The 23,276-nt window shown below is 44.8% G+C and overlaps 2 protein-coding genes across 2 annotated transcripts; both read left to right on the plus strand.

Annotated features, from left to right (window-relative positions):
* Positions 1–5,147: 5,147 nt before the first annotated feature.
* LOC120672410 (protein DETOXIFICATION 45, chloroplastic-like) lies at positions 5,148–11,791 on the plus strand. Its single transcript, XM_039952795.1, has 15 exons — positions 5,148–5,333; positions 5,629–5,970; positions 6,265–6,395; positions 7,071–7,214; positions 7,321–7,442; positions 7,589–7,724; positions 8,261–8,357; positions 8,467–8,567; positions 9,274–9,437; positions 10,040–10,111; positions 10,202–10,318; positions 10,389–10,484; positions 10,567–10,688; positions 11,230–11,285; positions 11,410–11,791. Exons 2-14 carry the CDS (start codon positions 5,681–5,683, stop codon positions 11,282–11,284), a joined length of 1,647 nt encoding a protein of 548 aa, XP_039808729.1. The 5' UTR covers positions 5,148–5,333; positions 5,629–5,680; the 3' UTR covers position 11,285; positions 11,410–11,791.
* A 1,755-nt stretch (positions 11,792–13,546) lies between these two features.
* On the plus strand, positions 13,547–22,925 carry LOC120672409 (kinetochore protein NDC80 homolog). Its single transcript, XM_039952794.1, has 4 exons — positions 13,547–14,823; positions 14,932–15,178; positions 22,082–22,228; positions 22,319–22,925. The coding sequence occupies exons 1-4, from the start codon at positions 13,703–13,705 to the stop codon at positions 22,523–22,525; spliced, it is 1,722 nt and encodes a 573-aa protein (XP_039808728.1). The 5' UTR covers positions 13,547–13,702; the 3' UTR covers positions 22,526–22,925.
* The last annotated feature ends 351 nt before the right edge of the window (positions 22,926–23,276 follow it).

Genomic DNA, 23,276 nt, shown 5'->3' on the forward strand with positions numbered 1-23,276 from the left:
GGGCTGCTGTAATTTCTTGGTCACTGGAAGCATTTGAATCAATTGGAGCAGTTGTAGGTGCAATTTCTTGGTCATTTGAAGCACTCAGAGCAGTTGCTCCCTTCTTTGCTCTCTTTGTTGGGATTTTTACATTTTTCACCATACGTGTGGTATTTTTTTTGGCTTCCTTTGTCTTTTCTTAGTCCCATTTAGATGGTATTTGTAGCTAGTCTGACCATGGCCCAATTCTCCACAACGCTGTCACCTCCTTTTACCTCTGATCATTGTTTTCTTTCCCTTTTGTGCTTCTATTTCAGCTTGTTTATCAGCTTCATTTGCTGCTTCCTTGGCTGCCTTCTTTCCTTTACTGTTACCACCTTCAAGGCAGCCTTTTATTCTGAGTTTTCTGTTGCTACCAGCTGTCCTCTTGGGAAGTGGTGCATGAACCCCAATAGGCAAATCAACATCTGGACATTAGCTCCTATCTGGCAATGGCTTTATAGTTCTCTTATATGATGCCTTGAACCTCTCAATAGAGCAACACATTAATCCTCCATGTGTACATTAGTGGATTGTACACTTGTTATCAAAGCCAAAGCATGCTGGCAAGGCTTACCAGTATGTTGCCACTCAAGACAGGTGCATTCATGCAAATCTAAGTTAACAACATGCCTGCTATGAGTATTTGTGGTGCCATAAACTTGAGTTGTGTTGTTATCAGAGTCTACAACAGATAGATGACCAAGACCTCTAGTTCTTGCCTTCAATTGTTGTATCACAGCTGGGAGGATCTTCCCCATCAACCTTTCTGAAATTTTTCTTCTTTTGGCCCACAACACCATAATCATCTCTCTGAGTTTGTCTGCAAGATCAACAACAGAAAGATCTTTCCAGTCTTTGATCCAATTGTTAAACACTTCAGCAAGGTTACTAGTGATATAATCACATTTAATGTCAGGATTGAAGGCACATCTCATCCATTTCTTGTAATGGTGGGCCTGCAGCCACACCAACACTTCAGGACTAGCTTCTATAACTGACTTGAAAAAATATTGGAAGACTGATTCTCCGTAAGCTCTAGCTACATGATACATCTTGGAGAATACATCACCACCAAACCTTTTAGCAAAGTTATTCATTAGGTGTCTAAAGTACTCCCTATGTTCAGCCAGTGGAAACACTACATTAATTGCATTTTCAAGACCTTTGCATGCATATGAGGAAATAGCTAAAACTGGAAGATCTCCTATGGCCTTATGCAACTGAGTCATAAACCAAGTCCAGTTGTCTGTTGTTTCACCATCTACGAATCCAAAAGCAACAAGATACATCCAGTTGTGACCATCTACAGCACAAGCTGCAGCTAAATGACCATTCCATCTACCATTAAGTGCAGTAGAGTCTACAGCAAGGTATGGCCTGCAATCCTCTAGAAAACCATCAATGCAAGGTTTCAGTGCACAAAAAAATCTATGAAAATAGAACTTGCCATCCACCTTCTGAAGGTCTATCTCAATGACACTACCTGGAGACCTTTTGAGGACCTCTGCCCCCCAATTGAATAGCATCTGAAAGCTCTCTTCCCAGTTGCCATACAACTCTGTCAAAGCAATTTTTCTACCCTTCCATACAGTGTCATAATGAATTTGACACTTGTGCTCATCTATAGTATCTCCCTCAGGTCCTTAGTGCCCATTGTTATATTCTTTCTAAGGTGATGTATTGCCTTTGAAGCAACCCAGGCACTGGTTGGTGTGGTAGTCTTCCTCCTAGCACTTGATGTACATGTGTGATTCCCAATAACCTTTGTCACCTGCAGGGAAAAAATATGCAATTAGTGAGGTACAAAATACATTGGTACCAATTGAATAAAGGGGCAACAAATAAAGGTTCACAACATCGAAGTTAGTACCATTACGGTGTGTCCACTAGGCTGTGTACGCCAAACAATATGCCAAGGACAACCTTCTGCTTTGAAATCGTAAATGCTCCTAGTTTTGTCAGTTTTCGCAGTGTGCAGTTCAAATTCCTCATTTATAGCAAAATTTCTCACAGCCAATCTAAACTCCTCCTGGTTAGGATACACGGTGCCAAGCCCCATACTAGGCCGATTTGGGTTATGAACCACAATTATCTCCCCTGGTAAGTAGTCATCAACAACAATGGCTGCCCCAGTTGTATCAACTTCCATACTATCAGGTGTCTGTTCACTGCTAGCTTTGATGGCTGCCTCCCTAGCCTTCTCAGCCACCTCATCCTCAGCCCTGAACCTGGGCAAATCATACATTACATCATCATCAATAATCTCTAATCTTCCCTCATCATCTCGATTGTCTTCAATCAGTAGCGTGTCCCAATCAATAGGTGCCTGCAGCTGTTGTGTAGGACATTCTACCACTTCTAAGCTAAGCGCAGTCTCTCCATCGAGCCTAGTACACAAAAAAATTATGGCACAGTTACATATCTACTAATCGTTCCTGATCTACGCCCAGATAAAGAATTTTTGCATCTGTAAATTAAGAACATCAAAATTCATACCCTTCCATGACATCTTCCTCCTCTCTCCATTCTCCTGCTGCTACTCCAAAGGCCGTGGGTACTGCAATATGAAAGGGATTAACCCTAGCAATAGCATGAGGTGGAGGAGCAGAGGAGGACGAGGAGGCGCACCTGCACCTGTCGGTCGACGGTCGTTGCGACGACGGAGAGCAGGCGGGTGCGTCGGGGGAAGCGCAGCCGAAGGAGGGCTTCAGGTGCGGCGCGTTAGGGGCAGCGCCGGGGCAGGTCGTCAGGAGAGGCGCGACCGGGGGAGGGAGGCAAGGCAGGGCGTCGGGGCCGGTGCGCCAGGGCGAGCGTCGTGGCTAGGGCTGCAGAGCCATCTCAGATGCAGAAGGAGAGGATGGGAAGGAGATGCTATGGGAGAGAGATGAGAATGGCCTGGATAAGGCTCATGAGGTTAGGGGCAAAATGGGGAAGAAAATATGGTCTGCAAAAAGACAAATCAAATTTGTATCCAAATATCTCCGGATGGCATTATAGCATGTTGGAATCGTTTGATAATGGCAGTCCAGCGAATCCCATTTGCGGGATGGCAAACGGGCGAAGTCCACTTTTGACGATGGCAAAATCCAAATTTTCTCGCCACCTGCGAACATCACCAAGTACGCCGAGAAAACGGACACCGGCCTTTGGCTCAACCACTATCGTCTGGCCTACCACACAGGCAGAGCGGAGGGCGACAGATTCATCATCAGGAACCTCCCGGTGTACCTGGCCGACTCGGCTCGTACTCGGCTTGAACACCTCCCGCCAAACAGGATCCACGATTGGGCGAATTTGAGGTAGATCTTCGTGTGGAACTTTTAGGGCACGTATGAACGCCCTGGGAACCCCTACAACCTAAAGAAGTGCCGGCAGAAGCCGGGAGAGTCCCTCCGCGAGTACATCCGGCGCTTCTCCAAGGAGTTCAATGTCGTTCCGAACATTGCGGACGCCGACGTCTTCGGAGCGTTCTTGTTCGGGATCACCTGCGAATCTTTGGTCCACAAGCTTGGCCGAAAGAGCCCTCGAACCACCAAGGAGCTCCTGCACATCGTCACTAACCATGCCTCGGATCGAGTTTTTTTTCAGAGGGGTTGGGTCGGGTTTATTGAGTCGGGTGGCCCGTGATCAGATCTAGCTGCATCCAAGGCTTCTACATCCTGGTACCTATAAGCACGGAATAGGGAGAGTAGACCTCCGAAATCGAGTTATCCTTGTGTTCACTTGCTCAGGTGAAGGGCGGCCATTAGATTTTTGGGAAGCGACTACGCAACTGCTCGATCATTTGACAACATCATCTTCTTCCTAACGATCCCGGCGGCAACAGATGAGATCAGCACTGGAACCTCTCTACACTATATCAAGCGGGACGACTACTTCAATAGACGCTACGTGCCTACATCGCCTTCTAGCGCAACCGGCATGTTGTATTACAACCCAATTTTCAGCAATTAAAATGATAATAATTAGTATCATCTTAGATCACATGTGCACAGTTTTGAGACTATAAACTTGTTTAGAATCTTTTCTTTGTTAAACTAATACTATTGCCTAAATTTCTAACAGCAAGCATGCTTCTCAAATAATGTTAAAAGCGTCTTCAAGAAACTCTCTATTTTTGAATTTTTATTTGACTCTATTTGCCTCTCCATAAAGATTCTACTCCATATTAAACATCTCACTCCAATAGATTTTTTATTTCCCACACTCCAAACCCTAACAGCTATATTCAACTCTCGCTCTGCATGTGGGGCCTATACTCGACCAGTCAATTTGGCTAGTCGGACTAGCTAGCCAAATTTAGCTACCAAGTGGACTAATTTGGAGAGTTGAATAGCTTGATGAATTAGATAGCGAGTCTATTGAAGAACTATTTTGATCTTAAGTAGTAAAAAATTTGGCTAGTCTGTTGAAGAACTATTTTGATTGATCTTAAGTAGTAAAAAATTTGGCTAGTCAAGAGATACTCAAAGAGTCGCGTTGGTGGAGCATTTTGCTATGAACTTTCGCTCCTGTAATATATAATGTCTCTCACTATTGTTATATATAGAATGAAATGGCTAGATATTACGAACGGAGAAAATTATAAAAACATAACAATGTACAAACTTTCAAAACGTTTATAACGTTTGCATAGCCATATAATCCACGGAAAAAATTCCAAATTAATTGACCATGTTCTGCTCTAGCACCAGCCAACAGTATTTTTCTCTCACACCACTCCAACAGCAGCCTCCAGGCACCAGCCAGCCAGCAGTGTTTTTTTCACACTACTCCAGCAGCAGCCTCCAGTTAGGGGTGGTAAAGAGTCCAACTTTTTAAACTAGAAAATCTAAGGACCGGGTTCTAAAAGGGCTGGGCTTTAATTTTATACAATTTTGAACTAAAAATTTTAAGAGTCTTATTAGGCTGTGAAGAAGCTATTAGAACCATGGCACATTATCACTCCTACCTTCAGCAGCAGCACAACGAACAGGGCCACATGAGAACCGTTATCTTCTCGAGAATCATGAACCTCTGGTTGGAGGAAAGAAAATTAGGAAGTTGAAGGGAAAATACACGTATAGGAGTATATGAAAAGACGATGCTATCCTCATCTTATCCACTAGCTTTTCTGCTGGAAACGAAACAAACCATCTTGTTTCCGTTATTCGTCTCTGCTCGCTCTTGTGCCATAAACATCAATGGATTGAAATTGTTGGGGGCATGAAATGGACTAGGGAGCAGCAAGCCGGAGCAGACTAGGCGACGACCGGGCGCCGCCCTTTGTCAGGTGTTCGTCGGGCCCTTCGCCGGCGACGGGCTTCCACAAGGTATGCCCGTCCCTCCCCTCCCCTTGCGTTCCTTCCGTGCGAAACAAAGCACCCCAAACCCTAGTGTTAACTATTTGTGTTCGGATCTGACCCAATTACATGTATATGCATGAAGTATACACATACTAACTTCGATTTTTTTTGTTTTTTTGCATAATTATCGGTTGTATATGCGTACCTATGTCCTATCTCCTTCCCTGTTTGCTTCTAAAAAAATTCAATCGGCTATGCCAGCAATTTTCTGACTGCTCGATTCATTTGGTTGTGCCCTCCCCTCGCCTCCTTCGCATTGCAGATAGAAGAATGCGCAGATAGTCTAAGCATCCGATCCAGACATCAAGGCAACAATGCTGCACCACCATAGTGCGCTTGTCTCTGCGCACCCAGCGATTCGTTCACCCACTAGGCTTGCTTGTTCTTCCATATTATGTAACAGAGAAAACAGCAGAGCCACCGTTTCACGGTCAACCAACCGTGCAAAGTTGCTCCTGCTGCGGGGGTGGCCTTCTACAAGGCGGCGGCGCACCATCCCTCTCGCCAGTGGCCAGTCACTGCCAGGATACAGCCCTGACGATGCTGATCAAAGCCTTCAACCAAGCGACAACATCTCTTTCGCTGCTGCAAAGGAGGCTGTCATGTAAGATCGTCTGTTCCATTATGTGTAAACGGAACCTGCGTCCATACTACTGCTTTGGTTTTCACATGTCTCTTGCTATTTAGGGGCTATAGGCCACATCTATGTTTCTCTATGTGCCAATTTCTATCTACTGGCGTACCATCATCATTCTCTTTTGAATCATCCATCTCCCGTTAAAGTAGCGTACAATTGCTAAGTTTGACCTGCTTTTGCCGTGTTGACTTTGATTTTGTACAACCATTCATTCTAGTCTTTACAGTTAATTGACATATTTGTGCCTTGTGTAACAATCAGAGGAATAAACAGTGGGCTGAATTCTGGGGGTGTCAGAAGTGAGCTAATTCTTCTAGCTCTACCGGCAGTCTTTGGTCAAGCTATTGATCCAATGGCGCAACTTATGGAGACTGCATACATTGGTAGATTAGGTAACTCCTTTTTGCTTCTATATTTTGTTTTCTTTCACTGTATGCCAGATTGTAGGTTCACTGCTTAAGTTTTATAGCCATAATCCATCCATTGTTGTCTATTCTTGGTACTTCTGTTTTTGGTAGAAGTAGATTTTGTCCTTATATAAAATAATATGGTAGTGACACCCAACTCAGTGGCACTAGTTTCCAAAAAAAAGGGTAAAATCTGAAAGAAATTTACTGCAACTACAACATTAGCTACAGTACAGTATGACTGAACTTGAATAATACTACTGTTTCACTCTCTAACAATAAGCAACTATTTGGAATATCACAGTAGTGATGTATATCAACCCATTTCATGCCTCTTTCTATTTTGATTTGACAGGAATAGGCATATTACTCCATTAACTCAACCATTGGGCATTGGCTAGCATACCACCTTACATGTCCTGCATGGCCACTACTCACTTGAAAAAACAGATTCTTCTGGCCCTAGTGTGGCAGTTACAGAAGCACATTATTCTGTAGGAGATTGTGCACTTTGTGAAATGCCATGCAGAACCTTATGCATGTTAGAGAATCACCTATGTACATTATATGCCTGGTCTTCTGGTGAAATGTATTGTACCTTTACTTTCTGCATGAAAGCATCTGTTAGTTTTTGCTCACCTTTAGCATATGTTCTGAAAGGTGCATTGGAATTGGCTTCGGCTGGTATTGGTGTATCGATTTTTAATATTGTGTCAAAGATCTTCAACATACCTTTGTTGAGCATTGCAACTTCATTTGTGGCAGAGGATATTTCTAAGAGTGCTATCAAGCATCCTAGTTCAGGTAGCTTAATCATCAGATAAATGCCAATTTTTCAACTTAACATATAGTTGTGTATATACTTGCTTTGTAATTCAGGTGTTAGATTTGATTTCTGATATCATTGCAGGAAAATTGGAGCTCACATCTGTATCATCTGCCTTGATATTGGCTGCTGGAATTGGTATAATTGAAGCATTAGCATTGTTCCTAGGATCAGGATTGTTTCTTAAACTAATGGGCGTGTCACCTGTATGTTTAGATTATGATCCTTATCACCGTATTTTTACTTTGTGTTACAGAGAATAGAATTTGCAATGACTCTTTGACTGGATACAGAACAAGTAATTTTGCACCTGTTGCAATTAGCTAGATATCTCAGACTAGTCTTTACACAGGTCTCTCCAATGTATAAGCCTGCAAAACTCTTTCTTTCATTGAGAGCTCTGGGAGCCCCTGCAAATGTGCTTATGTTGGCAGTCCAAGGTATCTTTCGGGGATTCAAGGATACCAAGACCCCGGTGTTTTATCTAGGTAACTACCGAGAAATACTATATTGCATTTCCTTTCCCCTTTTTTTCTATGGAAAATTGTAAAATCTATTCTATTGTCAATCTGATTTTGGGATCCCCGCACAAGTCGTTTTCTTGCAAAGGCCCACCCCTCTTCTTGGCTCCATTGCAAAAACCGCATCATAGCTGCACTCAGCCGATTCTGTCCGCGGTTTGAGTCAGGTAGCTTGGCCTGTACCCTTAGTAGCTCTGCATTGGTGAAAACGGCTGGAGATGGCTGAGTGTGTGCATGGTGGGGTGCTTTTTGCATTGTATACTTGTATAGTCACCTAGCCAGGTTTCTGTTTTTTGTTTACATTTCTTTTACCATTCTTACCTTATATTTATCTGTAGTAATTACATCTGTTGTGTTATGAAATATCACATAATTGTCCCTTCGTGCTTTAAGTTGTTCATAAGCAAGTTTCATTTGAACTACATTGTTTCAGACTATTTTCTGATGCCAGATCCGTCTATTCTTCCACTTCATGATGCCTGTATCATTTTAATAATCTTCAGGATTGGGCAATCTCTCTGCTGTAGTCCTTCTTCCTCTACTTATATATGGCTTTCAGCTTGGCATAACTGGAGCTGCAATTTCTACTGTTGCGTCCCAGTAAGTTCTTATTATTGGTACTTTGTACTCATAAGTTTGGGTCCCTGAGAGCTGTGGCTAGGTTCTTACAATTTGAGTCTATCTACGATCATTTCCAATCTTGATGCAGGTACATTATTACAGTTCTTCTTCTTCGGTCTCTTAGTAAAAGAGCAGTTCTACTTCCTCCGAGACTAGACCAGTTAGAGTTCGGTGGATATTTGAAATCTGGTAAACCTTTTATGCTGTTACTCCGCTAGTCAATTTGCTCGGCTTTGGTGCATTCTATATCAAACTTCTTCATAATGTGTCTTTACCAGCTTTGATAGTATCTTTTATTATACACATTGTGCTGTTTATCAGATTTTGGATTTTACTTCCATGGTGATTTGAACTATTTTGGTTAATTTAGAAATTGGAACCATTCGTAATTCTATTTCTGGCAGCACGATGCATTTAATTTGGTCCATCTCAAATCTATGAAACAAAAAAAGTAGCCGGCATGTTCTAGCTGAAGACTGTATTGGCCTTTATAAAGTCCTCATTCTCTGGCCACTTGTATATCTTCGCCATAACCCACAATCAATGAGCTAACACATTGAAATATGGAGTATGGACTATGGACATTGTGATAAAAGTATACATTTGTGCTCTTTGCATCTTTGAAACCATTTCAAATTAGTTATCTGTATATTAGGACTTAGGAGGAGTATTTACTGTGTGATTAATATTACTATAAATTAAAGCCAGTATTTGCAAGCACCATAAAGTATGCTGTCAGTGGTAAAATCCAGGCCTGCAGCATAATCTTTTCAGATCTCATGTCAACCTTCTGGGCACAAATATGCTCATGCTCTGTTTTCCTATTTTTCTTCTTGTTTTCTGTATTCTTTTGGCTTCTTTACCTTCATTATCTATGTATTCTTGGAATTTGTAGGTGGTATGCTGTTGGGGAGAACTCTCTCAATTCTATTAACTATGACCATTGGTACATCAATGGCTGCTCGACAAGGCCCAACAGCTATGGCTGCTCATCAGATTTGTTTGCAAGTATGGCTTGCTGTGTCTTTGCTTGCTGATGCTTTAGCTGTTTCTTCCCAGGTATGTTTTTTCAGTTTTAGAAATCACCCTCCCTTTTCTTTTGGTTTCCCTTAGGCCTACCGGCGGCCTACTATTCGATATACAGAGCCTGCAAACTTCTAGTATATACTTTTAGATACTGAGATTATTCTAGCTCGATGATCTGATCGTTAATGTAGATTTCATATCAGGGGTGCTGGTGTCCCCAATTGTGAATTTATCATGTTGTAGTCTTTCAAAAATCTGTCAAAACATCATGTATGCAGTACATAAAGTTATGTATAGCTGCAATAATTCATTTCCAATTCATCCTAGATGTCAAGAAACAAAACATTTAAGAAGTCAATCTGTCACTGTTCGTCATGTGCTGACTGTAACGTCTTGTTTCTTGAATCTCCACATCAAAGATGAATTTAAGATTGAACTTTTCAGGTTTCTGAAACTTTTTGTATACTAAACATATTATTTCTGATGTTTTGTTTTTGAAACATGGCAACATGTTGTGTTTACCTATATTTGTGCTAAAGGGGACACCCGAACCCCAACCCCAGGACACCAATGAATTTCTGTCAGATAATGATCTATCATTTGCAATAGTCCAAGTGACTCTGTTACATTTTTAGGCACTAATAGCAAGCTCTTATGCAATAATGGACTACAAAAGGGTTCAGAAGATAGCAATGTTTGCGTTGCAGGTGATTGTATTTTACTTACTTTTAATTTAATTTTAGTTTACAATATGGATGCGCGTTCTTACTATTCTTGCATATTTTTCTCTCTTGCAGGTAGGAGTAGTTAGTGGATTAGCCTTGGCTGTTGGTTTGTATGCCTCATTTGGCAATATAGCTAGACTGTTTAGCAGTGACCAAGAGGTTCTAATGGTTGTCAAATCATGTGCATTGGTAAACCTTCCGACATTACTGTTAGTTTCTATGTCATATGCATTTTTTCTAATGTTAACTTTCATTTCAGTTTGTCTGTGCCAGTCAACCAATTAATGCCCTGGCATTCATCTTTGATGGTCTACACTACGGTGTATCAGATTTTGACTATGTTGCTCAAGCAACTGTATGTGAACTATGGCTCTCTAGCTTTTGGTATCCTTTGGTTTTTCAATTGTTCACTTATTTCTTGAATTCTCTTACTATAGATTGCAGTCGGGGTCATGTCATCACTGGTCCTGTTATGGGCTCCATCTGTATTTGGCTTGTCTGGAGTATGGATTGGTTTGACAACACTCATGGGGTTGCGCATGGCTGCAGGCATCTTGAGGTGATAATGTTTATTATTTTATTTTCATTTATGATCCGGAAATTTATTTATTTATTCTACTCTATTTTATGATAAACTTATTGTGCTGTTATGTAATCATAGAAATGTAACTACCTCCCTTTTTTCGTGTTTGTGGTTTAACTAATTTCATTAAGATCGATGTTGGTTTAAAAGTGAAATCGATAATAATAGTCATTGAAGACTGCCTCCCATACTGGTCACCAGGAAGAGCTTACATCAATGCCAGGAAGCATTGTTTTTTCTTTGATGTTTCAGAGATCCTGCCTGTTTGTGAGACTTTTCAAACCATCAGCGTGGTAGGTGAATTTTATGTCATTTTCTGTGTATCAACTGGGACCTGGCTGCAGATGGTTATCTAACACTTCATTTCATGAACACAACCCTCTGGTTGTTAAAGGCACAGTTCTGTAGTTGCTTATTAGAAGGAACACCTTGACATGTTTTTTTCTTTTTTTATTGATGCAATGCATGCCCTTTTATACGCTGATATTAATTAGTGAACTCACTGCGCAAACCTCAGGTTGCTATGGAAACGGGGGCCGTGGTCGTTTTTGCATGAGGGAGCCATAAATTGAGGTTTGTCAGTTATCAGCCTTTGCAGTTCGGAATATGTGTTGGTTCTGCAGTATATTTCCAATAATGAACATTGTTAACTTATTACTGGAGATTTGCATAACTGCAAATACTATCTGCCATCAAGTGTAAGGACTCACTCAGCCCGTACTCTGGTCTCCGGTACGCCCCCGGCTCAAACAAGATCCACATTCATTGCAATTTTTGCTGGGAGAACTCTCAGCTACTGGACCCTTGGAGCTGCCACATGCTGCTGTCATGTACAAGCACAAGGAGCGATACGGAGTGTCTATGCAGCCAATTATCTCACTTGGCACAGGTGCTTCAGCAGAGGTAGATTTGGATCCGGTTGGAGGCCATCTGTATATTTTCTGTGGCGTGTTGTTTCCAGATCAATGTCAATAGAGACTAGTTAGTAGTTTCATAATATGAGAAGGTACCATTGTTCAACACCGTTTTGTAACATTTGCAACGATTTCTATTAATATAGTTGAAGCCGACGTCAATCACGTGCGCTCCTGAAAGATTAAATCTCGAATAGCTACCTAGGGAATAACAGGCTGGACCTCTCAGGTCGCAATGGCTGGGCAGCTGCGAGTGTTGGTGCAGAGAAATCTTTTTCTACCACAGTGGTTAAGGTACAGACTCCTGATTTTACTAATACTCCTATAGTGAACCAGAAAACGGATAGCAACGATCCAAATTATTGATGTTCGTATATGCTTAACCATAAATACGGACATTTGTATCCGCATCATTTTTAAAGTGGACACTAGAATGGATGTACCTGAATTCAAATTTTTTGTATGCAAATTTGAATTTATATTCGATGGAAATATGGATATGGATGGATTTGTAAATAACAAAGTACATGTTAAGGCAATGTTTTAGCTTCTACACCTGACTCTTGACCGTGGATCCAAATAGTATTTCCACCACTCATACATTCATTCTTAAGTATGTAACTATATTATTTTAAAACTATTGAAATATAGCTTATATTCAGTTTTAGCAATTGAAAGTTTGTCTCTGTGACTCATGGCTAATAATCTGATTTTGATAGGGTTATTAATATGCAGTATTGATTTAGTAGATCTAATTTACTAACTTTAGTATATGACTAATTATTTTGTTTTAGTTAACATGGCCAATAACATTTAATTTAAATTTTGAATAGACTAGATTCAACTTTTTCAAGTACAAATTATTTAAAAGTTTTATAAGTAGACTAATTATGTTGAAATATTCTTAATTTGTCTATATGACTAATTTCAACTTGTGACATACTGTAATGTTACTAATATATAGCACACGCTGTATTTTATTAACTAATGATGTATTCATAGCCAAAAATCACTCCTATGTAAATTATACAATTATAATACTACTGATTATGTATAATTACTATTATACTAGCAGTTGAAATATCTATGTACCGATTTTGACTCTACCAATATAGTTCTATTTACCTGAAACCATCGGTAAGCATATAAACTAGATATACTAATCGAATCGTGTTTGTATTTAGGAATATTTGGATCTGTATCTGTACTCAAATCGAAGTATGAAAATTAAAACTATCCGAATTGGAATTTTGGTCGAATTGGACCGTAGTGTAGTCTAGTATAGTTGCGACGTCATGTCCGACACGACAGATTAGGGCAATCTCAGTGCACAGTTTCTGGCACAGTTATTTAGATTGAGAACTAGGTAACTGTGTCAGATGAGTTTTATGGTGGTGAAACTCTCCTCACATCTCGTGAAACTTTATCCTTCTCTACTCTTGTCATATTAGCAAAATTAATTATATTTAATGTTATAAAATTCTACATAAAACCTCTATTGAGACTGAGTTTTGGGGCCGTTTAGTTCCAAACAAAAAATTTTTTGGATGTCACGTCAATAGTTTGACTAGATGTCGGGAGGACTTTTCGGACACTAATTAAAAAACTAATTTCAGAACTCACTTGGAAACCACGAGACGAGTCTTTTGAGGCCTTTGACCGCATCATTAGCACATGTGGGTTACTGTAGCACTTATGGCTAATCATTCACTAATTAGGCTTAAAAGATTCGTCTCATCATGTACATCCAAACTGTGTAATTAGTTTTGTTATTTAATTATATTTAGTGCTTCATACATGTGTTTAAAGGAGAGTTGAAAATTTTTGGGTAAAAATTTTTGATAACTAAACGGCCCCTTTGTATCACAAAATACGTCTCCTCATTCTCGGGATCGGGAGTAGCTGGCCCTGCCTTCCAAGGAAAAGCGGAAGGACCATTGCCTGGTAATCTGATATCACAACTTCGCAAGGGCTTTCACGGAAAAACGGAAACTCCATTCCATTCCGACCGGCGGTTCCTCTTGCCGCCGCTCCGTTTCAAAAGCCTAAAAACCTCTGAGAAGATCCACGGCGGCCATGCGGCGCGGCGGCGGCGACCGGCGGCTCCCCAGGTCCTCCCTGGCGCCCTCCGCGGCCGAGGCCACCCCGGCGCTACACTCCAGCGCTATCCCCATCCGCAACCTCAACTCCGCCTTCTCCTGCCGCGACTCCGACGCCGCCAGCCTCTGCAGCAGCCACCGCGCTTCCTCCGTCGGCGCCGCCCCCAACTTCTCCGACCGCGCCACGCAGGCCGCCGCGCTCCGCGTCGTCAACGCCTACCTCGCCCCCTCTGTCACGCTCCGCGGGCCGCTCCCTTCCGCGCGCGACATCCAGGCCGCGCTCCGCATCCTCCTCGAGCGCATCGACATCCCCCCCAACGAGCCCACCTTCGAGGATGACCTCATCCAGGCCCTTCGCGTGCTCGGATGCCCCTACAAGATCACCCGCTCCGCGCTCAAGGCCCCCGGCACCCCGCACTCGTGGCCGCCGCTCCTCTCCGTACTCCACTGGCTCACCATCTTCGCCCAATATTGCGATGCGGAGGCCTCTTCCGCCGCCCAAGCCCCATCCAATGATTTCATGCTCTATACCACTCAGGGGTACCGCTACTTCTTGGAGGGGGACGACGACGCCGTTGAAGCCCTCGACGAGGAGTACCTCTCCAAAGCCCGGATGAACGGTGAGGCTGCCGTGGCAACACTCCGTGCTGTGGAGAAGGAGGCACAGGAGTTGGAGGCCGAGGTGAATAAGCTCACCTCTTGTCCCTCGCGGCTGGAGGCACTAGAGGTAGAGAAGGAGGCCTTCACTGCAGACGTTCACAAGTTTGAGGCGGTGATGAAGACCTGGCAAACTAAGATAGACGAAAGGGAAGAGGAAGTGGTGGATTTGGAGAAGGAGTTGGAGTCGAAAGTGTTGGATGCCCGTCGCATTGCTGCAGAAAATGAAGAGCTGTTGACGAAAGTGGAAACTCAGGCGGTCAATGTTAGGGATGTCGAGAGGATGCATAGGGAGATGCAGGCAATTGAATGTGACATTGCCCATGCCGAGAATGGGAAAGCAGCACTGGAGGATAAGGGCTGGGAGCTTGATGCTAAGCTTGTTACCAAGCTCGAGGAGCTCGAGGTGCTTGCCGAGCGATGCAACCAGGCCCTCAAAAGGTATGAATGTCCGCAATGTCTACTGTAGTTTCTTCATTCTTTGATTCTGTTGCTCTCCATTCTTCTCGAACCAATTAACCAATTTTACACTGCTGGGCCGCTTTTTAGGTTGAAACCTGGTATTGATTTTCAGTACATGATAAATTCAAAAGGGTCCTCACCTGCTGAGATGCTAGGTCCTGGTTACAAAACAGTGCTGAAACCTGCACTTTTGGCTCATTCTGAGGAGAACAAAAGGATCGCCATCTCAAATCTTGCAGAGTCTGTTGATCTACAAAAGGAGCTGCAAGGAAGTGCTAAAATCCTGGAGGAGGAAAGGAGTCATATTTCCTTTCTCCAGGCTAAACATGACAAGGTAAGTCTATCGACCGGACTATAATCTAGGTACACAGTTTGGTGATCAATATTTTCTCTTAGTATGTTATGATGATACAACAACACATAAAATAATTGGTCAGATCTTGATGTAGACCAGTTCCTGGAGTCATACAGTCACTTCAACTTGCTAAAAGCTTTCCTGCTGATCCTTGTAGTATTTAATTGGCAGTATTTACCAGTAATAAATCCTTTTTAAGCTGTAAGTCACTAAAATCACAAATCAGGAAGAATAGTGCTTCCTATAAATGGGAGTGGGCACCGAGCATATTTACGCATCAACTTTGTGGTGAAGAAGCCCTTAGTGTTTGAACTTGACCAATCATAATTCATTGAGGCTGTTATTGGAAATTGAAGTTTGGATTTATGTCATGATTATACTTAGATGTGTTGTGATTTGACTTGAGTGTTACGTAATCAATGCCTTTTCTAATGATCTACCTTTTCACTTTGTTAAGAATTAGGCAGATCCTTTTATCTTAATATATATTTACTCATGAAATTTATGGTGAAAAAACATGAAGAATGGATTTGACTTATGAATTTTTTTATTGTTATTGTAAATCGGATTTTGGATTTGTCCCATGGACTATATTGATGTGCCGTAAATTAGGTTTTAGGGCTATCTAATCTGTCTTTAGATCCTGAAAGAGATGTAATTTGTGTGGAATAATTGCTTGATTAATTGGGAGATACACAGGTTACATATATAGGGCTGAGAATAGCTTGGGGCTCAAGAAAACCCCGAAACCAAATCTACTTAGGACTCTATTTAACTATATCTCTAGCTTGGGGCTAAAGGAAACCCCGAAACCAAATCTACTCAGGACTTTAACTAACCATATCTCTCTAACCAAACACAGGGCCGGCCGGCTTATACATGCCTAGCGCAGGACCCACACACAAGTATATACAGAATCTGTCTAACACGCCCCCGCAGTCAAATCGTCGGGTGACCGAACATTAAGACTGGACCTAAACTCCGTGAAGACGGATGAAGTCAACCCCTTGGTGAAGATGTCGGCGAACTGAGATGTCGTCGGGACATGAAGAACACGCACATCACCAAGTGCAACACGCTCCCGAACGAAATGAAGATCGATCTCCACATGTTTGGTGCGCTGATGCTGAACGGGATTGGAGGACATATAGACAGCACTGATGTTGTCGCAGTACATCAAGGTTGTCTTGCGCAAAGGAGTGTGCAGCTCAGACAGGAGTTGGCGTAACCAGGTGGCTTCAGCAACTGCATTAGCGACAGCTCGATAGCTCGATACTCAGCCTCTGCACTGGAGCGAGAAATAGTGTTCTGACGCTTGGACGACCAGGAGATCAGATTATCACCAAGGAAAACCGCATAGCCTGAGGTAGACTTGCGTGTATCTGGACAGCCAGCCCAATCAGCATCAGAGTAGACCACCAAATCTGACTGAGAAGAGGGGCGCAGGAACAAACCCATATGTAATGTGCCACGGACGTAACACAGAATGCGCTTCAGAGCAGTGAGATGAGGCTCCCGGGGATCATGCATGTGAAGACAGACTTGCTGAACTGCATAAGAGATATCTGGCCTGGTGAAAGTAAGATACTGGAGGGCACCAGCAAGACTGCGAAAATCCGTGGGATCTGAAACAGGAGCACCATCAGCTGACAACTTGGGATTCAGGTCTACAGGAGTCGCACATGGCTTGCAATCTGCCATGCCAGCCCGCTCAAGGATCTAAATCATGTGTTGCCGTTGAGATAGAAAGAGATCTGAACCCACTCGTTGAACCTGCATGCCAAGGAACTGATGAAGGGTGCCAAGGTCCTTCAGTGAGAATTCCTGTTGGAGAGGTGATGGTGCGCCTCAGAAGATCAGCGGAGGAAGCCGTCAAGACAATATCATCAACATACAACAAAAGATAGACCACATCTTCGCCACGATGGTAGATGAACAAAGAAGTGTCTGACTTAGTTTCGACAAAACCAAGCTGCAGAAGATGTGAAGCAAACCGGCTGTACCATGCACGAGGCGCCTGCTTAAGACCATAAAGTGAGCGATTAAGCCGGCACACATAATCTGGATGTGCGGAGTCCTCGAATCCAGAAGGCTGAGCGCAATAGACCGTCTCAGACAGATTGTCTTGCAAGAAAGCATTGTTGACATCAAGCTGATGAACAGGCCAGGAGCGTGACAGAGCCAGAGATAGAACCGTCCGAACTGTAGCAGGCTTGACCACCGGACTGAAGGTTTCAGCAAAATCAATTCCAGGACGCTGAGTGAATCCACGAAGTACCCAACGAGCTTTATAGTGCTCAAAAGATCCATCAGTCTTGAATTTATGTTTGAAAATCTACTTGCCGGTGACAACATTACACTGAGATGGTCGAGGAAGAAGATCCCATGTATTATTAGACAGGAGGGCAGAGTACTCAGCTTCCATTGCAGCACGCCAATTGGGATCAGCGAGGGCGGCACGATACGTCCGAGGAATCGGCGATAAGGGCGCCGCATGATACAGAGCCGACAGGCGAATACCACGCTTGGCCCTAGTGACCATGGCATGCTGGTTGGTCACAGGGTTGACTCGGACGGCGCCACGAGGGAGGGGAGCAGCAGGTGTAGCCGTGACGGGCGCTGGAGCAGCAGGCTGAACCGCGGGGCGCCGAGAGCACACCAAGCCAAAGCGTCCCAGTGGCTGTGCAGCATCAGGACCACTGGGGGAGGATGAAGCCGTGGGTGACGACGGTGCCGCGCATGGCGCAGCTGAAGTCGGTGAAGAAGTTGCTCATGGCGCAGCAGAGGGCGTCGTGGCCGCGCGTGGCGCAGCAGGGGGGTCGAGGCCGCGCGTGGCGCAGCAAAGGGCGTCGAGGCCGCGCGTGGCGCAGCGGGGGACGTCGGGGCCGCGCGTGGCGCGGCTGGTGCAGGGACCGCATGTGGCGTAGGAGGTACATCGCTGGGAATGGTAGCAACCATGCGGGACTGCATGTTGCTTACGGTAGTACCTGCAGGCAACAAATGCGGTGATGGTGGAAAAGGAACAACCACCGGATTAGTGAACTCGTCCAAAAAATTGAAATCCGCACGTGAGGGAGTGGGAGATGTTTCCGCAAAGGGAAAGGAAGTCTCCTAAAAAATCACATGGCGAGAGATGATGATCCGATTAGTATGACGGTCAAGACAGAGATAGCCCTTGTGGTGAGGAGAATAGCCAAGGAATACACACAAGGCGGAACGAGGAGCGAGTTTATTTGTGGCGGTGGCAGAAAGGTTAGGGTAGCACTTACACCCAAAGACGCGCAGGTGGTCATATGACGGTGGTGTCCCAAAGAGGGAGAGATGTGGAGTAGAAAAATCGAGCGTCTTGGTGGGTAGAATATTCAGGAGATATGTAGCAGTGTTAAGTGCGGCAGCCAAAACCTAGGGGGGATGCTAGCCTGAAACAGAAGGGAGCGAACGCCATTATTAATGGAACGAATAATGCGTTCAGCCTTACTATTCTGTGGTGAAGTATGGGGGCAGGACATGCGCAGACGAACACCATTGGCGAGGAAGAAGATGCGCGAGCTGGAGTTATCAAACTCCCTGCCATTGTCACACTGAAGGCCCTGCACACTGGTGTTAAATTGTGTGCGCACATAGGAAAAGAAATCAGACAAGGTGGAGAAGGTGTCAGACTTAAGGCGGAGAGGGAAGGTCCATAAATAGTGAGAAAAATCATCAAGAATAACGAGGTAATATTTATGACCCGAGACGCTAGCAACTGGCGATGTCCAGAGATCACAATGTATTAACTCAAAGGGGCGCGAGGCGCGGGATGATGACATATGAAAGGGAAGACGAACATGACGACCAAGTTGACACGCATGACAAATAGAGTTGCTAGCACTTTTATTACAACGAATGGCGGAAGAGTGTGTTAATCTAGACAAAACTTCATGACCAGGGTGCCTGAGACGCTGATGCCAAAGCGAGGAGGTGCTAGATGCTAGGAGGGCGGATGCCGGAAGCTGCAACGGATAGAGAGGTCCGGAGCTGTTACATCTGACGATCTCGTTCCGAGTGGGAAGATCCTTCACAGAGCAACCAAAGGGGTCAAATTCCACAGTGCAGTTATTGTCGATAGTGAATTGACGAACGGAAATAAGATTCTTAATAAGGTTAGGAGAAACCAAAACTTTATTAAGATGGAGGTTATGTGGAAGGACAGTACTGCCGGTGGAGACCACGGGAAGGAGATTCCCATTGCCAACAATGATAGATGAAGGAGAGTGACTAGAAGGAATAGTGGAGGTCGAGAGTATACCAGCATCGGAAGCCATATGAGTGGTAGCACCGGTATCAAAATACCAATCTTGTTGCGGCGGCTGTTGGAGCGACATGGTCTGGAATTGGGCCGCTAGGGCCTGCTGATCCCAGCCCGGAGACAGAGGCGCAGCAGGGGAGGGAACACCCCACTGGCCAGCCCATTGGCCAGGTGGGCCGGCGACGTAGGTCTGGTGTTGAGCTGGAGGAGCGGCCCGCGGAGGCATCGGGGCCCGTGGAACCAGCCACATGTAGATCGCGCCGGTCCACGGGTTGTAGAAGCTGGTGCCGGTCGGTGGAGCCGTCGCAGGGGAGGAGGAGCCGCCGCCAGATGCGTTGCCGGAGGCGCCGCCGCCAGATGCGTTGTCGGAGGCGCCGCCAGCGGAGGAACCCCCGCCGCCGCCGCCTTTGTTGAAGCGCTTGCCGTGCTGGAAGCCGCCGCCCCCGGAGTTGGACGCCGACTGCTGTGGCGTCTTCGGGGCGGAGTCCTACTGCTGGGGTGGTCGAGGCGGCGCCGGGGTGGGTGGCTTGGATCCGCCAGAGCCGCCGGTGCTGGAGCTGGAGAGGGCGGTGAGGGCAGCGGCGGGGGGAGCTTTGGCCATGGTCAGCTCCTCGAGACGAAGGTCGTCGCGCACCTGGAGGAAGGAAGGGAGCGGGGTGCTGCGGCGAAGATGAAGACCAAGGGCGCTGAAGCGCTCATTGAGCTCACGGATGATGTTGAGGACGAGCGTCTCCTCGGAGATCGGTTGGCCGAGGTACCGAAGATCTTCCGCCATGTGTTTGAAGCGGCGGCAGTAGTTGACGACGGAGAGATCGCCTTGGGAAAAGGCCCGGAAGTCTTGGTGGCGTAGAGAGCTCGGGTGGTACGGTTCCCAAGGAATTGGGACTCGATGGCGAGCCAGATCGCACGGGCGGAGGCGCCGCGCTCGGAGACAGAGTCGGCGAGATCATCGGAGATGGCGCTGAGCAGCCAAGTGCGGACGACACAATTCATCCGCACCCAGGAAGGAGAAGCAGGGGCGACGGCGTCGGAGAGAACATGGCGTTCCAGCGAGTACTTTCCGAGGACGTCAAGGAAGGACTCCTTCCAGCGGGCGTAGAAGGTGGAGTTGACATCCAGGAGCAGCGGGACGAGAGTCCGGATGTTCTGGACAGACAGCTTGCGCATGGAGATTGAGGAGGACGGCGGCCTCCTGTTGGAGAAGAGCGGCCTGGAGGTCGATGTCGTCTTCGCCATGGTGGAAGGCGTCGGCGTCATCTTCCTTGGAGGGCGCGGCCGCGGCACGTTCGGCAGCAGCGCACTCCTGCGCGGCACGGAGACGAGCGGCGGCGGCGTCGAGATTGGCCTGAGTGGAGGCGGCCTCCCGCTCAGCTTCCTCGGCGCGGGCCAGAGCAGCAGCTCGGGCAGCCTCGGCTGTGCGTGCTTCCTCGTCGCGTGCAGCGTCGGCGGCAGGCTTGGCGGCGTCATCGTCGCTAGAAGTCATGGCGCTAGGCCGGGCGGGCGCGCAAAGTGCAGCGCCGGCGGGTAGCGCAGAGGCGCGCTAGGAGCAGCGCCGGTGAGGTGGGGCGCGCGTACAACGGCGCCAGCAGCGGAAGGAGAAAACCTAGTCTCGTGATACCATGAAAGAGATGTAATTTGTGTGGAATAATTGCTTGATTAATTGGGAGATACACATGTTACATATATAGGGCTGAGAATAGCTTGGGCTCAAGGAAACCCCAAAACCAAATCTACTTAGGACTCTAACTAACCATATCTCTAGCTTGGGGCTAAAGGAAAGCCCGAAACCAAATCTACTCAGGACTCTAACTAACCATATCTCCCTAACCAAACACAGGGCCGGCCGGCTTATACATGCCTAGCGCAGGACCCACACACAAGTATATACAGAATCTGTCTAACAGATCCCCCTTTTACTTTTTCATGTAAATTAATGCCTTTTCTAATGCTCTGCCTTTTACTGATGTGTTGTAAATTAGATTATGGGATCTCCCTGATTTGGTTCTATTCTATAAACCACTCCTAGGACCTCCTTGCTTATATATGTACATGTGCTTTGCACCCCATAATCAATCTACTATTCCCAAGCCATATTCTCTTTCAGTAAGAGCAGCAGGCATGATTTATTTGTTAACACATATATGGATGTCCTGCCACCTTTTATCTGAATTTAATTTGTACTTCCGGCAAAATAAAAGGAGCCACCGCAGTGTCTGAAAGAACTTCATTACAACTTTTATGTATGAAAGGTTAATGAGCATCTTGGAGACTATCTAATTCACAGAGTTGGAGAAATAAAATGATGAATAATCAGTGAAGTGTTGGAGCAGTTGTCAAACATTTCTAAATGGATTTGTTTTTTGTACCCTGTGTAGGAGCATTTCATCTATATGATGTTACTCTGGCTTGCAGCCTTTTTTGGGTGTTCTTGAATTCCCTATCCTAGTCTCTTTTCATGGCGATCCTAAACAATTATCAATATGGACAAGTGCTTGGCCCTGGCTTTTACCATACAGCTCAAGTTGTTCTGGACTCTTACAGAATAATTATTGCAAAATAATAAAGTCAAACCTCTTGTATTTTCTGTTGTCTAGATGGTTGATCGTTTGAAGCTTCTGAATCGTGAAATCACAAATGATGACTCAAGATGCATAGCTGATGCGAGACGAATGAAAGATGAGTTGGAGAAAAAGTACAATGATTTGAGTTCTTTTGAAAAGGAGGCAGACGAATTTTTGAAGGTACTTTTCGTATTTGTTTTGTTCAATACTTAAGATGTATAGTACATTCACAATCAGATAATTTAAATGAAATTCTATTTGATTTGGTAGAATTCAGAGAAGAGGCTCCAAGATGCAATACTCAAAGATGATGAAGAAACTCAGGCAGCTGCAAGAGAGCTGCTGGAACTTGTTGATTCCATTGCTGAGCATAAAGAGTTCATGGAAGCAAGAATTGCTCAGAGGAGGAAGGAACTGTATGAAGCTGCAGATTATATAGCCTCTTTGGCATCCAAGACATCATCTCCCAATCCTTAGATCTGAATGATTATAAAGTCTGATGATAAGTTGCTGATTCCCCTTCTGATCAGCTGCGCTTCCTTGAGGTCTTACGATTATCCCTATGGCCTATGTTAAGTTCATTCAACCTGGAGCTAAGTACTACCTAAATGTTTAGCTGTTGGCAATGACTCTTTGACTGGATACATAACAAGTAATCTTGCACCTGTTGCAATTAGCTAGATATCTCAGATTACTCTTTACACCTGTCTCTCCAATGTATAAGCCTGCAAAACTCTCTTTCATTGAGAACTCTGGGAGCCCCTGCAAATGTGCTTATGTTGGCGGTCCAAGGTATCTTTCGGGGATTCAAGGATACCAAGGCCCTGGTGTTTTATATAGGTAACTACCGAGAAATACTATATGTTGCATTTCCTTCCCCCTTTTTTTTCTATGGAAAATTGTAAAATCCATTCCATTGTCAATCTGATTTGGGGCTCCATTGCAAAAACCCCATCATAGGTGCATGGCTTGTCAGCCAATCAGTCAGCAGTGTTTTTCTCTCATACCAAATCAGCATTAGCCACCAGTCACTAACTAGCTAGTAGTACTTTTTTTTATAACAAATTAGCATCAGCTATCAGCCGCAACCAAGCTAACAAAGTGAGGTAGCTTGGCATGTACCCGTAGACCGTAGTAGCTCCGTATCCTTATTCAAACTGAAGTATTATGAGACTCAAAACTGTTCGAATTCAAATTCTCGTCGGACTGGATTGGACCATAGTGTACT

Source organism: Panicum virgatum, chromosome 5N (assembly GCF_016808335.1).
Source record: "Panicum virgatum strain AP13 chromosome 5N, P.virgatum_v5, whole genome shotgun sequence".
NCBI lineage: Eukaryota > Viridiplantae > Streptophyta > Magnoliopsida > Poales > Poaceae > Panicum > Panicum virgatum.

What these genes read in the sequence shown, in the direction of transcription:
- LOC120672409 (XM_039952794.1), top strand. Translation starts at nt 13,703, where the DNA reads ATGCGGCGCGGCGGCGGCGACCGGCGGCTCCCCAGGTCCTCCCTGGCG. An exon ending in TGCAACCAGGCCCTCAAAAG is followed by an intron (nt 14,824 to 14,931) that starts GTATGAATGTCC and finishes GCCGCTTTTTAG; the next exon opens with GTTGAAACCTGGTATTGATT. An exon ending in AGGCAGACGAATTTTTGAAG is followed by an intron (nt 22,229 to 22,318) that starts GTACTTTTCGTA and finishes TTGATTTGGTAG; the next exon opens with AATTCAGAGAAGAGGCTCCA.
- LOC120672410 (XM_039952795.1), top strand. Translation starts at nt 5,681, where the DNA reads ATGCTGCACCACCATAGTGCGCTTGTCTCTGCGCACCCAGCGATTCGT. An exon ending in CTTTAGCTGTTTCTTCCCAG is followed by an intron (nt 9,438 to 10,039) that starts GTATGTTTTTTC and finishes TTACATTTTTAG; the next exon opens with GCACTAATAGCAAGCTCTTA. An exon ending in TAGCAATGTTTGCGTTGCAG is followed by an intron (nt 10,112 to 10,201) that starts GTGATTGTATTT and finishes TCTCTCTTGCAG; the next exon opens with GTAGGAGTAGTTAGTGGATT.